Consider the following 15,904-nt stretch of genomic DNA (forward strand, 5'->3'; position numbering starts at 1 on the left):
CATTTTTTATGATTTCTTTTGAATATAGCCCTAGTATTGGTATTGCTGGTTCAAAGGATATGATCGGTTTTATTGATCTTTGTTCCAGCTTTCTCTCCAGAATGGCTTGATCAGTTCACAACACCACCAACAGTGCTTTAATGTCCCAATCTTCCCACATTCTCTCCAACATTGATCATTTTCCTTTTTTGTCATCTTAGCCAGTTTGAGAAGTGTGAAGTGGTACCTCATAGTTGTTTTAATTTGCATTTCTCTAATCAATAATGATTTGAAGCATTTTTTCAAATGACTATATATAGCTTTAATGTCTTCATCTGAAAACTGTATAGGCTTCTTCTTGATAGATGAAGCAATTCTGACACTTTAAATCTGTCATCATAGGCTCTGTTTTAAAACACTAATAATTTTTGTTCTTACATTTAAAGTTCCCCATGCCTCTCTTAAAAATGTAGAACCAAAGTCAGATGGAATATGGTAAGAAAAACCCAAATAATGTCAAGTGTAATGGAAATAGTACTTTAGCATACTGCCATCTGTTGAATGAATAAATCAGTCCATGAATAAATTAGTTTATTAATGTTAATATGTTTTAGACTCATTTAAGCTTTGTAAGCCACTTAAAAAAACTTGTCCACAAAAATTCTTAGAATCTTTCTACTCTTCTTGTGCTCAAAGGATTATTTCACAACAAAGGATTTGTTTAGGGATACACACACACACACACACACACACACACACACACACACACATGCACAGTGCAAAGATACACGCACAGAAGTCTGTGTGATTTGGAGTAAGACACATCTGGACTTGTTTCCTCACCTCTGAGATATTATGATTATAGAAGTCGATCTCTGTGCTACTTTTTAGTTCTAATACTCTTATATAATGTTTCTTCTAAAAGATCAATTATGATGCTGATGTTGGTAAGAATAGCTAACATTTAGATATAGCTCTTTAAGGTTTATAAAGCACTGTACATTTCAAATCATTTTATTTGGTTCTTACAATAATCCTGTGAAATAACTATCATCAACTCCATTCAATGGATGAAAAAAAATCATGCTCAGAGGAAATGAGCATTTATTAAATGTCTACTATGTCAGGAGTTATGTTAAGCACTTTACAAATATTGTCTCACTTTAATCTCACAATAAGCCAGGGAGGTTGGTGTTATCATTATCTCCATTTAGTAGTTGAGAAAAATGAGGCAAAAGTGAAATTATTTGCTCAGGATCACATAGCTATTAAGCACCTGAAACCAAATTTGAACTCAAAGTCTTCCTGACACCAGTCCCAGCATTCTACTAGCCATGACTGCCCATAAAATCAAGGAATTTGCCTATGGTCACACAACTAGTAAGGCTCATAGGTAGATCTATATCTCCTGCCTCCAAATACAGTGTTCTTTCCATCATACCACATAACCCATCTTAAGAGTACTCTAATAAATGCTTTTAGAGCTCAAAGTAACTGTTGGGATTGTAAGTAACAGAATACAATCTTCAGTGTCTCTATTTGGGAATCTAGGGAAAGGGAGCAACAGCTCCCTTTCATGATCCTTTGAATTTCCATAGAGATTTTGATATTTATGGTCAGTTAATTTTGATATTCATTCAAATTAAAGTTATAATTGCTTAGGAACTAATCCTTCAATTTGTTCATTGCATACAGAAGCTCATCGAGTCTTTTTCTTGTCTTTTTTGCTTCCTGCTTTATTCCAATTTATGCACTAGCTCTCACTTCTTTAAAAAAGGATGAGAGAAGAAAGATTTCAACTTGTATCTTGTAATTTTCTCCCCTTAGCTGCTTTGAATAATTGAAGATGAGAAGGACAGCAGTGCAACTAGTGGGGTCTTAAATGGGGATAATAGGCAACTTCTAAATTCTTTTTACCCAAGCACCCTCCCCACAGTGTGGAGAAGTGAGTCAGAGCAATCTCGGTTTGCTCTTATGTCAGCCCAGTGTTTCCTTGAGAAGCATTCCCAGCATTTCTGTGAGGCTGATTCAATGGTATCTCTGTGACTGGCAACTAACCCCTGGAAGTGTGAGAAGACATTCCAGCTCTTTTCTTGCTGCCCCCATGACATCCCATACTTCCCACTCCTTTATAGAGCACTAGACTTGGGCTTTTTCACAGGGATAAAAACAAGTACTGTTTGTCCTGCCAGCAGAATCATTCATTATTTTACTCAGATGCTATCAAGAACTTCTTTTTAAAGCCTTAAATGAACCCCCTGGAGGGTTCTCCTCTGCTAAAAACAGGACCAGGAAAACTGGGAACCACAGAAGTTCAGGTTTCAGTTTGGGATTTTAATACTTCCATGTTAAAACTTGTTCTCATGCTGCAATCCAGATGCCTCCATCATTCCCCCCCCCCCCCCACTAAACTCCTCATCTTGGAAGGTCCCTTCAGCCCTAGAATTCAGAATCTCCATTTAAAGGGGAACCCTAGGCCAGCTGTATCTTTGTTTCTCACAAACTTCAAGCTAGACTCCTCTAGTTCATCTTAACACTGGTACCTTTCTCCATTTCCCTTTCACACCACCTTTTTCAGCTTCCTTTTACAAGTTATCTTTCCTCATTAGAATGTAAACTCCCATTTGTATTTGTATTCCAAACATGTTGCAGCTAGCCTGACACTTGCTGACTGAAGAGAAGATATTTAAAAAACTCATTCTCATGCTAAGATATGATTGATAATAGCTTCAAAGTGTTAGAATTCTATGGGGCAGCTAGGTGGCGCAGGTAGAGTCAGGAGTCAGGAGTACCTGGGTTCAAATCTGACCTCAGACACTTAATAATTACCTAGCCATGTGGCCTTGGGCAAGCCACTTAACCCTAGCAAAAACTAAAAAACAAAAAAAGAATTCTAAGCAGTCAACAAACATTTGTGATATACCTTTGAACTGGGATCAAAACTTTGAGCTAAAGGAATGAATTTCTAATGGGAATTTTAGGTACCTGTGTGTAGATGGAGAATGTAATTTATGAAATATATAACCTTCTGTCCCAGAGATCCACATAAAAATCAATTCTGCTGAAACTGACGCTAGCCTTGTAGTTTGGGAGAAGGTAACATCATCGATATAATAAAAACACAATTAATAAATAGAGCTAGTTAGTGAAAATACCTCCTCTCTTATAGCTGACCTTCCATCTCCATCTTTGATAACCATTGTAACCAGATTTCATCTATGTACATTTTGGGGTATCTTTCATCTTTAATCCAGTAATTCCTACCTATTAATCTCTTCCTATCATTCTATAAATCTGCTACTCGATCTACCCATGCCCACTACTCCCTCTTTTTCCTTGACTCTACTACTTTCTCTAGCTATTATGCTTTTCTTTCACTTCCAGACTTCTCAAGGGAATAGTCTGTATACTCACTATCCTACCTTCTTTCTACCTAATTTTCCACACTATCATCTTTGATTCTTCTACTCTCACCTCCCATATTCTATCAACTGTCAAATCATGAAGATTCTGCCTTTAATGTCTTTCATAAGTATCACTTTCCATTCTCACTGAGTCTGCTGCCTAATTTCCTTTCTGCTCTTTCCCCTTGTAATTCATCTTGAACATTCTTGTCAAATAATCTTCCTAGTGTAAATATCTGATCAGGCCACTGTCCTGCTCAAAGAACTTCAGTGGGTCCTTTTTGCCTACAGTGTAAAATAAAATCCCCTTCTCTTGTCAATCCCTCTCCACCTGGGTTAATCTGAGTCCATGAACTTTTTATTAACAAAGTATCTTTGATAACTGTAGTTCAATGTAATTAATTTCCTTTGTAAATCGGAATGTTTTAAAATATACATTTAAAAACATTATTCCCAGAAAGGATCCATATATTTCACCAGACTTTGAAAGGGGTCTATCACACACACACACACGCACACACACACACAGAAATGATTAAGAATTTCTGCCTTATACTTTGACTATATTATCTCTTTCCAATTTTTATTCTCTTTACTCTCTTTTAGGTATTCTAATTTCAATTCCAACTGGATCATTGACTGTTCTTCATTCTCCTCCTTGCCCTTTCTGGGCTCAGTGCTTAAAATCAGGCTTAAAATCACTCATTTCACTTTTCTACCTGTTGGGTCTAATTCACATGTCACTTCCTCCAGTTAGGAGTCACTTTCTACCCCCCCCCCCAATCTCTGAGCACTGTTTCTATTCTATCTTATTCCTTACACTTCTCATATCCACTTGCCATGTTCTAAAAGATCTTTGTTCTTTCTGAGCTGCATAACCTAAGTCATATTGAATTTGTAAACATATCACCTCTCTACCAGAGCATAAACTCCCTGAGAGTAAGCTATATCTCATTCTTCTTCTAATCCACTTCTAGCACAGTTCCTTTCACTCTGTAGTAGAATTTCTGCTGTGCCTCTACTCCCATATTCATTGATTTGTTCCAACCTTGATACCCTAGAGTTGACTCTAGCAACCTGTATTGTACCTTTTGTGTCCAGACTATTCCTTAGGAAGTCAATCTCAGTTCAGCAGACATGGCTGGCCTTGTGTCAGAATAGGAAATGACCTGGAGTTGGTCAACATATGGGACGGATATATATTACATAAACAAATGGTTCAAATGTATGTAAATGACTGGTGCAGATAAATGCAATAGGAATTTGGAGGTGTTAGAGCTCTGCTCAATAAGGAGAGAGAGCTGTACTTGGAGTCAAAGGACTTGAATTCAAATCCTACACTGGCTTCTTACAACTCAGGTACTTTGGGCAAGTCACTTAACCTTTCCCAATCTCAGATTCCTCATCTCAGGAGAGGGGTTGGATTAGATAACTTCTAAAATGACCCTTTCAGCTCTATGGTTTTATGATCTATGATCACGAACTAGGTTTTTCATGGAGCAATTGGGAATTGAAATGAGCCTTGAAAGAATTTTCTGTCAAATTTGGAGAAGTAAAAATCAGTCAAAGGAGTTGCAATAAAAAAACCCAAATAACTCACAAGCAATTCAATGTAACTTTCTACCTTAAATTAAATGTATTTTATTGCTCATATACTCCAGTATTATACTTTTTAAAAAATCTGATATTTGTCTCTCAGAAATTAGCTATGTTCATAGGAACATAATGGACATATCATCCTTGAAAGTTGTTCTCTTTTTATCATTCCTGGTTTTAAATTTTATGGTTTGTAGCACAACCTGCTCTATCTTGTCATTGATTTTTTCTCATTTGCTTATTTTTTTCTTTCCTTTACCTAACCACATTCACAGAAACACCCCACTTCTTTTCCCTTCATTTTCTCCTTATTGTAGCTAATTTCCCAGATGCCATATATCTCCCAACATATATGATCACAAAAGGCTATAGAGCCTCAGTTTACTCCTATTCCAAAGACAAAGATCCAGAGCAGTTATTGGGCCAAGGTCACTTGCCTGTAACCCTTCATTTCCTTTCAGGGAAGAAGTCTGTGTCTCTTGTCTGTTAAGAAAACCTCTTGCTCCATGACTTTGATTTCAGGGAAAAAAAGGCACTCATAATAGGTCAATTGAAAGGATGGACCAGAAATGAAACTACCATGGAAAAAGAATATTTGGAATTATAAGGGATGGGGAGGAGTGGGGAAAAGAATAGTAGCTGAATAGCCCATACTGAACATATGTTTTTTTTCTTGGCTTATAACAGTTTTAATAGGATTGTACCTGAAGAAGAACCATGAATATGTAAGGTTGAGGTCACTGCCATAGGGCCTCCAATCTGTGAAAAATCAGTGTTATTCCTTTTGCTAGCTTTTATTGTGGGTGGGCCAGTGCTCCAACCTGATTTGATCTATGCAAATAAAATAAGCTTCAGACTTTTTTCCCCTCTCTTTATATTTAAAAACAATGCCTATCTCAGTTGTTGGAGTGCCATCTCTTGTTTTTTGAGAGAAGAAAGATTTAGCATCAATTGAGATAGTAGATGTGACTTAAGGTTTTTTGGTTTCTTTTAACAAAGCCAATATTAGAAGCCGTTGAGTTCCAGTGTCCTGGGAGGAAAGGTACTGATTTAGACCAAAATTTTTATCATAATAATAATGCAATTTTTATTAAATCCCAACAGGCATGCAGAACTTCCTTTTCTATATGCCTAGGACACTAATCAATATTTGGTCTCTTCAGGATGATAATTTGCATAGCCAGTGAGGGTATGGGAAGTAATAGATGGATAGCATTAGCAGACATTTAAGAAACCCAACAACTCCTTTTTTTCCCTAAATTTAAGGCATTTAAAAGAAAATATCCACAAGACCTTATGGAAGATAGAGATCTATTGGATTGCTTTTGTCTCCATCCAACTACAATTAGTATATCATAAGAATGGCCTTCCTGATTTTCTCCCCTGAAATGAGGAACAAGCCAAAAAATAAAAGAGAGGAATAACATTAGGAATTCCTGGGACCCATAACTTAAAGAATATATCTTGTTTTTATCATTCAAAGCAGAAAAAGAACAGTATGAAGATTGGTTAGGAATCAGGATACTTATGATAAGATCATTAGGCAGAAATATTTCCAGTTATCCAAAGCTCAGATGAGTTTGCAGAGACCCATCAAAGACTCTTGGGAGCTAGATGGTACAATGGACAGAGCACTGCCCAACCTCAGACAGTTAATACATACTTAGCTGTGAGAATTTGGGCAAGTCACTTAATCCCCATTTGCCTTGTCAAAAAAAAAAAGACTCTTGAACCCTCATGATGTTTGTGCTTCCATTCCATTGAGTAATAGGAATAGAAGAAATTAGTGACCTATGTGACAGACTTGTGCAACTTTTCTTGCAATTGAATTCTTTAGGCCCAGGATAGGTTAATTATTTGACCACACCCTTTCCCAGCCACACCTGTCCTATTTTATGCTTTTGTATGGCCCTAAAAATGGTTTGTACATTATCAAGTACAATGAAACTTTATTTACAAGTGTAAAAATCATTCTTAGCTTAAGAGTTATTCAAAACCTGGGAGTGAGTCCTATCTATCAGACCAGTTTGCTGACTCCTTGCTCTAAGCAGCAGTACCATTTACCAGTTGAATTGATGAGCTCTAGATCTCCATTTTATGGACCAGGTTTGAAGGTTTTCAAAGAGCACAAGCACTATGGGGTCCTACCCAGTTAGGTCATTTTCAGGCATGGACCTTACAGAAGATTGTATGGGTCTTTAACTGAAGGACCACACTAGCTGAGTTCATCAGCAGGACAGTTATCAGGTGATGATGGGGGTTGAGACCCAGCAATTCACTGAACCATTTACTAAATTGAGGAGTAGTTGTGATCTCTCTCAGTGGTTAGAGCAATCCTACCAATGAAATCACAAATCTTTTAAAGAAACAGCTTTTTTACAAGTCAACAAAGAAGCCCACCAGTATCCAAAAGGAAATCTAAATTCTATCTGTCCTAGATTTCTCCACATCAGAATTTTGTCTTTGAATCTAGAATCCATCCAAAGAAAAGAAGGGAATTTTCAGGATATATGCAAAAAAGGTTGAAATTATTTTCTTTTTCGTAGACCTGTCAAGTATCTGATCACAAAGCTCTTGTGAACTCATGAAAAAAAGTTCTAAATACTAATAAGATGTTTTTTATAGAAATGTAAATTAAAATACCCCTAAAGTACCACTTCATACCTATCAGATTGTCTAATAAGATAGCTAGATGAATAGAGTACTAGGCCTGGAGTCAGGAATCACTTATCTTCCTGAATTCAAATCTGGCCTCATACACTTACTAGCCTTGTACCACTCACTTAACTTATTTGCCTCAGTTTCCTCATCTGTAAAAAAATGCACTAGAGAAGGAAATGGCAAACTACTCCAGTGTCTTTGTTAAGAAAACCCCAAATGAGATCACAAAGAGTTAAACATGACTGAAAAATGATTAAACAAATGTGACAAAACCAAAAATGAAATATGCTAGAGGGTGTGTGGGGAAAAATAGGTTCACTAATGATACTATTGGTGAAGTTGTGAACTGATCCAACCTTTCTGGAGAATAATTTGCAACTGTGCCCATAAAAGCTGTCAAACTGTGATAACTTTGATCCAGCAATACTACTACCAGATCTGTAACCCAAAGAGATCAAAGGAAAAGGTAAAGAACCTATGTGAACAAAAATATTTGTAGTAGCCCTTTTTGTGGTGTGAAAGAATTAGAAATTGGGAAACAGCTAAACAAATTATGGTATATGATTGTGATGGAAGACTCAAAAGAAATACCATCAGGATGCTTTCAGAAAAAAAATGGGAAGACTTACATGAACTTATGCAAAGTGAAATGAACAGAACCAGGAGACTATTGTATGCAGTATCAGCAATATTGTATAATGATCCACTTTAACTATTCTCAGCTTTACAGTGATCCAAGATAATTTCAAATAATTTATGATGAAAAATGCTACCCACCTCCAGAGGAAAACTTATGTAGTCTGAATGCAGATTGAAGCATCTTTTAAAAATTTGCTATTCTTGAGGTTCTTTTAATCTACATTTTCTTTTGCAACATGGCTAAAATAGAAATTTTTTGCATGACTGTACATGCATTATCTCAATAAATTGTCTTCTCAAGGAGAGGGGGAGGGAGCAGAGAGAGAGAAAATATGGAACCCAAATTTTTTTTAAATTTTTTAAATTTAGGGGTAGCTAGGTGGCACAGTGGATAGGGCACCAGCCCTGGAGTCATGGCCTGAGTTCAAATTTGACCTCAGACACTTAATAATTGCCTAGCTGTGTGGCCTTGGGCAAGTCACTTAACCCCATTTGCCTTGCAAAATCCTAAAAATAAATAAATGTTTAAAATTTTTGTTTGCATACAATTGAGAAAAAATAAAATTTAAATTTAAATATACAAGACAATAATGGGTAGTTTTGCAGATAAAATGGGTTCTGTGATATAACTTCAGAAACAAGATGCACAAAAAGAAAAGTTTCTTACCTGACTGGAACCTTACTGACTGGGAAGATCACTTTCTTTGGATACAATTAATTAAAATAAATGCAAATCCAAGAAGTGAGAGAAAGGGGTGTGGGGAAGAAAAGGCTGTTTCGACAAGGCATGTCAGATTTAAAAAGTGGACAGATTTTCAAACAACACCTAGAGACTATTTCTTATAGACAATTCAGTATTCTAAACTTATTCCAAGCACAAATGCCCTGTGACCCATACTCAGTTTGTGTTAGTCAATTTTTTTTAGACCACTGTAACAGAAGGAAAAATAAAAGTGGTTTTTAACTAGTTTTTCAAGACAGAAGAAAAAAAAAAAAGTTGATTTTGATGTTTAAGCTGAGCATCCTTAAGTTTTCATGTAAAAAGTAATTCTGATGAATAAAGAGATGATGAAAACAGGGTTGGAGAATTTCTAAAAAATATAAAAATATATTTCTACAATGTCAGCTAAATTATAAATTACTGAACAGCTGTAGATTATTCAACGTTTGATATAATAGGTAGCATATAATACAATAAAAGAATTCAGTTCAAAACAAGAATCAAGTTCTTTGATAGTATCAGTTTAAGAATGAACTGGCACAAGCCCAGTCCTGGTCAGTTTCCTGAATAAATGCCAATAGAAAACATGAATGAGTGATTCTGTTTAGATTCATTTTATGCTGTTTTTTATCTTTTCTTTTTCTTTTTTTTTTGTTTCTATTCTAGCTCATTCTTGCCACTTGGGAAGGAGGGTACAACTTACAGTGTCAGAATCTCATCAGTGCAGGAGAAGCAGATATACGGGTGAGCCTCAAATAGAAAACTGACAGCTCTATATAGGTCTCTTTGAGAGTTTTTAGGTTTACCCACTGTCATGGAGTTGGATGGGAGGAGGATTCCTGTCTTTGGTGAGAATAGAATACCATTTTTGAGATTTCTCATAGTTGCTGAAATGTAAAACAACAAGTTTTCCATATTGGATCAGTTGCCTTGTTTGTCAGGAAAGTGATGCCATGATATGCAAGTGAATTGGATTTGAGTGAGTGAGGTCTGACTCACTTTCCCCTTTAAAGTCATCTGGGTCCAGAAGCCAGATATGGATCAAGATGACTGGAGATGATCCTGGATGCAGTGGGAGATTTAGTTTTTTTATACTAAGGTCTTTAACTGGTCTTAGTCTGAACTGAGATAAGGCCCATTAAGTGATTAAGGAGCAATAAGAGATGAGGCAAAGTGACCACTTTTACCTAATCAAAACAAAAAAATCAGTCTGGGAGGGGAAGACCCTTAGGACTTCTGGCCAAAATAGAATGTTATTTATATTCACTGTGAACTAATGAGGGCCCAAACTCTGACCTCCTGGGGTTTGACCTGGGGGAGGGGGGATGTAATATTAATACTGATTTCAGAAATATTCTTGTTAATTTTATCTACTTAATCAGAAATGTTAGTCAAACAGAAATGTGTTAATTTTATCTAATCAATCTATCTACTATTTGGCACTTCTACATTTAAATGATCCTGGCAGATGAAAATTTGTGTTTTTTGAAGAGGTCAGAGATTTACTGTTTGTCCTGACAAACTAGTTCAGTGTCACTCTGTCTGTGTGTCTGTCTGTCTCTGTCTTCATCTTGATTTCTTAATCTCTCTCACATCAGATCTGTGATTTCACTGAGAACTTTCAGTGTGAAAATACCCTCTAGCAGATTTATACCTGCTCTGAGAGTTACCTGATATTTGTCCTTCATTCTCAAAGATCATGGCATCAGGCAGACAATGCCATGACAAACACATGAATTGGATTTGAGTGAGGGAGGTGCTATGCTAAGTCACCAGCTTCATTTTGTCCTCCACAGCCATCCAGGTCCAGTGGTCAGATATGAAATCAGAATGACTGGAGACTGCCCTGGATGGGAGACAGTCAGGGTTAGGTAGTCTGCCCAAGGTCACACAGCTAGTAAAACTCAAATAGAAATGGGTCCCTGCAAGCACAGAATGACTTAGAAAACAACAAATTATGTATGTTGTATTATCTTCTTATTTATTGTGTTAAATATTTCCCAACATATTTTAATCTGGTTTGGGAAATTTTGCCACCAAGAGTTTGACATCTCTGGCCTAGAGTGAGGGTTTAGTTGACTTGCCCATAGTAGTTAATACAGCTAACAAGAATCACTTTCTGACTGGGAGTTTATTTTATCTATGCACTAATCCTATGCTACCTCTCAATATTTCTTACTGTCAGTAAAATTTTAAATTTAATTATCATTGCTGCATATTTCTATTTATATTCCCAGAAGAAACACTGAATGACTGTTCTCTTTTCTCTGTATAAGAATCTTTCATACATTTGAATGACATTATTAAATTACTCCCTCACCTTTCAGGATAAATAAACTCGGTTCTTTCCTAATGTTCTGATCTTCATGATTGTTTTCAAAGTCCCTTCTTAGTTCTCTCTTCTGCCAGTTGTTGATCTTATTCTCTGCTATTTATAACAGGAGAACTATGTTATGATTTCTTACATTATGCACTCTTTTGGGGGAACATCCAGTAACAGTCTTTGAAATGCAATCATCTAGTATGGACCTGCAATTACTGTTATCCACTTTTGTTTTTTCTTTCTAGGTGGGCTTTCTTTGTTTTGTTTAGATCAGTGCAATTGAATTCCATAATTAATAAACACCCAATGAATGAAAAACAATATGCTAGGTGCCAGAGTAAACTTCACTTTGAATTCTAACCCTGATTTTAAAATTTGGTCCTAACCAGGCCATTCTTAATTTGGCAACATCAGCTACCTTAACTCATTTATTCTTTACTCCATTATTCAGGTAACTGGTAAAAATAATCAATATATATTAGACTCAGTTCAGGGCTATACTGAAGCCAGCTCTAATAAGTTCTAGAGAGCTTATTGTTCAATTTTCAGTGTGAACATTTACTACTCAGAAATCTGCAAAGGCCATAAATCAGGTCTGACTCACTGTTTTCTTGATTGTCTAAGCTTAAAAAAAGATTGGGAAATATTAATAGCACAAATTCTGCTTTTTTAATGTGTTTATAATTTTTTTCTGGAGAGCTGTTAAAAGCTTACCAGCACTGCACTGCAATTATTGAAAAATATGTACCTTATAAGGATCAAACAAATTTTAAGAAGTAGATGAATAATTTCTATGAGACAGGGCAAATTAATTTAGCGCAAAAAGTTTTGAAATTTGCATCAAGATCCTCAGTTCATATGCTCTAAGGGTAATAAAGCTGTGCCTACCCTTTGATCCAGCAGTACCACTACTAAGTCTGCATCCCAAAGAGGTCATGAAAAAGGAGAAAAGGCCACATGTACAAAAATATTTATAGCAATTCTTTTTGTAGTAGCAAAGAATTGGAAATTGAGGGGATGCTCATTAATTGGTTAAAGGCTGAACAAATTGTGGTATAAGTATGTAATCGAATATGATTGTTCTATAAGAAATCATGAAAAGGTGGATTTCAGAAAAACCTGGAAAGATTTGCATGAATTGATATTTAGTGAAGTGAGTAGAATCAGGTACACATTAACAGCAACATTGTATGATCAACTATGATAGGCTTAGTTCTTCTCAGCAATACAGTAAACAAAGACAATTCTAAAATGACCATCTATATCCAGAGAAAGAACTGGAGTCTGCATGCAGACAAAAGGATATTAATTTCACTTTTTAAAATTTTTTTCTCTTTTTTCCTTCTCATGGTTTTCCCCCCCTTTTGTTCTCATTCTTCTTTCACAAGACTAATATAGAAATATGTTAGCCATTGTTGCACATGTATAACATATATCATATTACTTGCTGTCAAGGGAAGTGGGGAGGGAAGGAAGGGAGGGAGAAAAATGAGAAACTCAAAACCTTGCAGAAAAATGAATGTTGAAAACTTTTCTTTACATGTAATTACATGTAATCGGAAAAAAAATTTTTAAAAAGAACCTCAGTTCAAATCTAAGATATTAGTGGTGTGACCATAGATAAATAATTTAGTAATTTAAGTTTCTCTAAATGAAAGCAGAGTAATATTCCACAAGGTCCTTCACAGGGTCTTAGTGAATGGCATGCTTTTAATCTCTAAAGAGTATTATGAGTGTGAGTTATTAATATACCAAGCCAGATATCATGGGATCTTCACAGGACATGCCAGAGATGTAAAGAATTTCAATCCAATCATCATTTCATTGGATTCTTATTCATTTCAAGTTACAGAGAGATAGATATACAAGCATAATTTTCTAACAGAAAGAATTACATCCTGGAGAGCTAAATAGGAGATTATACAATCTCTTTGTATGGAAATCCTTGTGACTAGGATAACCATCTTTCAAAAGCTTCTGACTGAGGCATCAGTTTCTTTTATTAAAGATTTTGAGTTTTACAATTTTTCTCCCAATCTTACTTCCCTCTCCCACCCCCACCCCCCATGGAAAGCAATCTGTCAGTCTTTATTTTGTTTCCATGTTGTACATTGATCCAAATTGAGTGTGATGAGAGAGAAATCACCTCCTTAAGGAAGAAACAAAGAGTATAAGAGATAACAAGATCAGACAATAAGATATCTGGTTTCCCCCCCCCTAAATTAAAGGGAATAGTCCTTGAACTTTGTTCAAACTCCAGGGCTCTTTATCTGGATATAGATGGTATTCTCCATTGCAGACAGCCCAAAATTGTCCCTGGTTGTTGCACTGATGGAACGAGCAAGTCCATCAAGGTTGAACATCACCCCCATGTTGCTGTTAGGGTATACAGTGTTTTTCTGGTTCTGCTCATCTCACTCAGCATCAGTTCATGCAAATCCCTCCAGGCTTCCCTGAATTCCCATCCCTCCTGGTTTCTAATAGAACAATAGTGTTCCATGACATACATGTACCACAGTTTGCTAAGCCATTCCCCAATTGAAGGACATTTACTTGATTTCCAATTCTTTGCCACCACAAACAGGGCTGCTATGAATATTTTTGTACAAATGATGTTTTTACCCTTTTTCATCATCTCTTCAGGGTATAGACCCAGTAGTGGTATTGCTGGGTCAAAGGGTATGCTCATTTTTGTTGCCCTTTGGGCATAGTTCCAAATTTCTCTCCAGAAAGGTTGGATGAGTTCACAGCTCCACCACCAGTGTAATAGTGTCCCAGATTTCCCACAATCCTTCCAACATTGATCATTGTCCTTTCTGGTCATGTTGGCCAGTCTGAGAGGTGTGAGGTGGTACCTGAGAGAAGCTTTCATTTGCATTTCTCTAATAATTAATGATTTAGAGCAATTTTTCATATGGCTATGGATTGCTTTGATCTCCTGAGGCATCAGTTTTAATAGCAATATAAGGTATTATAATAATTGCTGACATTTGCACAGCACTTCATGATTCATAAAGTGCTTTAAAAATAAATTAGTTCATTTAACTTTGGCACCCATCTTAGATGATGGGGAATAATGCCACTTGTATGATCTTTTTTTTAACTGATGAGGAAACCAAGTTTCAAATAAATGAAGTGACTTGCCCAAGACCACACAATTAAGCAAAGCTAAGATCCAAGTACTTCTTTTGTAACTCCAAATTTCAGCTATACAAGTGCCCTCAGAAGCCATTTGATCCACCCCTTTTCTGAACAAGTAGTCTCTAACCCATATACCAAGAAGTGGTTATAGAGTTTTTGCTTAAATTTAAATCTCTATTAAAGGGTAGTTCACAGCTTTCCAAGCTGGTTCATTCTACTTTCAAATAGCCAACATGTGTTATACTTTCTACCCATTACTTCTATTTCTACTCTTTATGGCCAAAGAGAACAAGTCTCATCCTTTTCCTATGTAACAGACAGCATTTCATAGACATAGAATCATAGATTTGGAACTAGAAGACATATTCTAGCTATTCCCCACTGAGTCTCCTTCAAATAAATATTCTTAGTTCCATTAGTAATCGTCATGGAATGATATCAAGATCCTTAAGCATCTCCTGTTATGTTCTCTAGATTATTAATACCCTTCCTACAATGTGGTAATTCAGAACTGAGCACAGTGCTCCAAATGGATCTGATTGGTGTCAGAGTACAGGAGAACTACATCTCCTCCCTCCTTCTTGTCACTCGGCCTTTCAATGTAGCCTAAGATGACATTAGCCATTTTGGCTGCCATATTTTCAGTATTAGTTCATATGGAGGTTCCAATCTGCTGAACAAGATCTTTTTCAGGTAAACTCTTAATAAGTCAAAAGTATAGAAAGCCTAGGGAAGGAGGAAGGGTCCTGCCATCTTTTACATTTCTGTGTCTCTATTATATAAGTAATCACAGAATCTCAAAGTTAGAAGAAACTTCAGCAGTCATCTAAGCAAATCCATTTTTTTTTTTAGGTTTTTGCAAGGCAGTGGGGTTAAGTGGCTTGCCTAAGGCCACAGAGCTAGGTAATTATTAAGTGTCTGAGGCCGGATTTGAACTCAGGTACTCCTGACTTCAGGGTGGGTGCTCTATCCATTGCACCACCTAGCCGCCCTAAGCAAATCCATATTAAAGAGGCAGCTTGACCTAGTGGATAGAGTTGCTGGAATAAAAAAGGCCTGAGTTCAAATCCTCTTCTCTCATATATACTTATTAACTGTGAGACCCCAGCAAGTCACTTAACCTCAGTTTCCTCATCTGCAAAATGAGGATAATAGTAGCATGTATCTCAGGGTTGTTATAAAGATTAAATAAGAAGGCAGCTAGATGGCACAGTGGATAGAGCACCAGCCCTGTAGTCAGGAGGACCTGAGTCCAAATCTGGTCTCAGACACTTAATAATTATCTAGCTGTGTGACCATGGGCAAGTCACTTAACCCCATAGCATTACCCCCCCCAAAAAATATTAAATAAGATAATAAGTACTTTACAAAACTTAAAAGAGGGGTATAAATGTGAGTTATCTTTATTTTTGAGACAGGACACTTTCTCCAACATCTCTG

The 15,904-nt window shown here is 36.4% G+C and overlaps 1 protein-coding gene across 4 annotated transcripts in view; it reads left to right on the top strand.

The window, feature by feature from the left end:
* Nucleotides 1-15,904, top strand: part of ELOVL2 (ELOVL fatty acid elongase 2) — a 115,875-nt gene that overhangs the window by 85,220 nt on the left and 14,751 nt on the right. For 3 of the 4 annotated variants that reach the window (XM_074208037.1, XM_074208035.1, XM_074208034.1), the window contains one exon: nucleotides 9,667-9,744. The exons of the other annotated variant lie outside the window; for it this stretch is intronic. In XM_074208037.1, the coding sequence (XP_074064138.1) occupies nucleotides 9,667-9,744 (78 nt within the window). The remainder of the gene's footprint in view (nucleotides 1-9,666; nucleotides 9,745-15,904) is intronic. 4 annotated transcript variants of the gene reach the window in all.

The sequence above is a fragment of the Macrotis lagotis genome, chromosome X (assembly GCF_037893015.1).
Source record: "Macrotis lagotis isolate mMagLag1 chromosome X, bilby.v1.9.chrom.fasta, whole genome shotgun sequence".
NCBI classification, from domain to species: domain Eukaryota; kingdom Metazoa; phylum Chordata; class Mammalia; order Peramelemorphia; family Peramelidae; genus Macrotis; species Macrotis lagotis.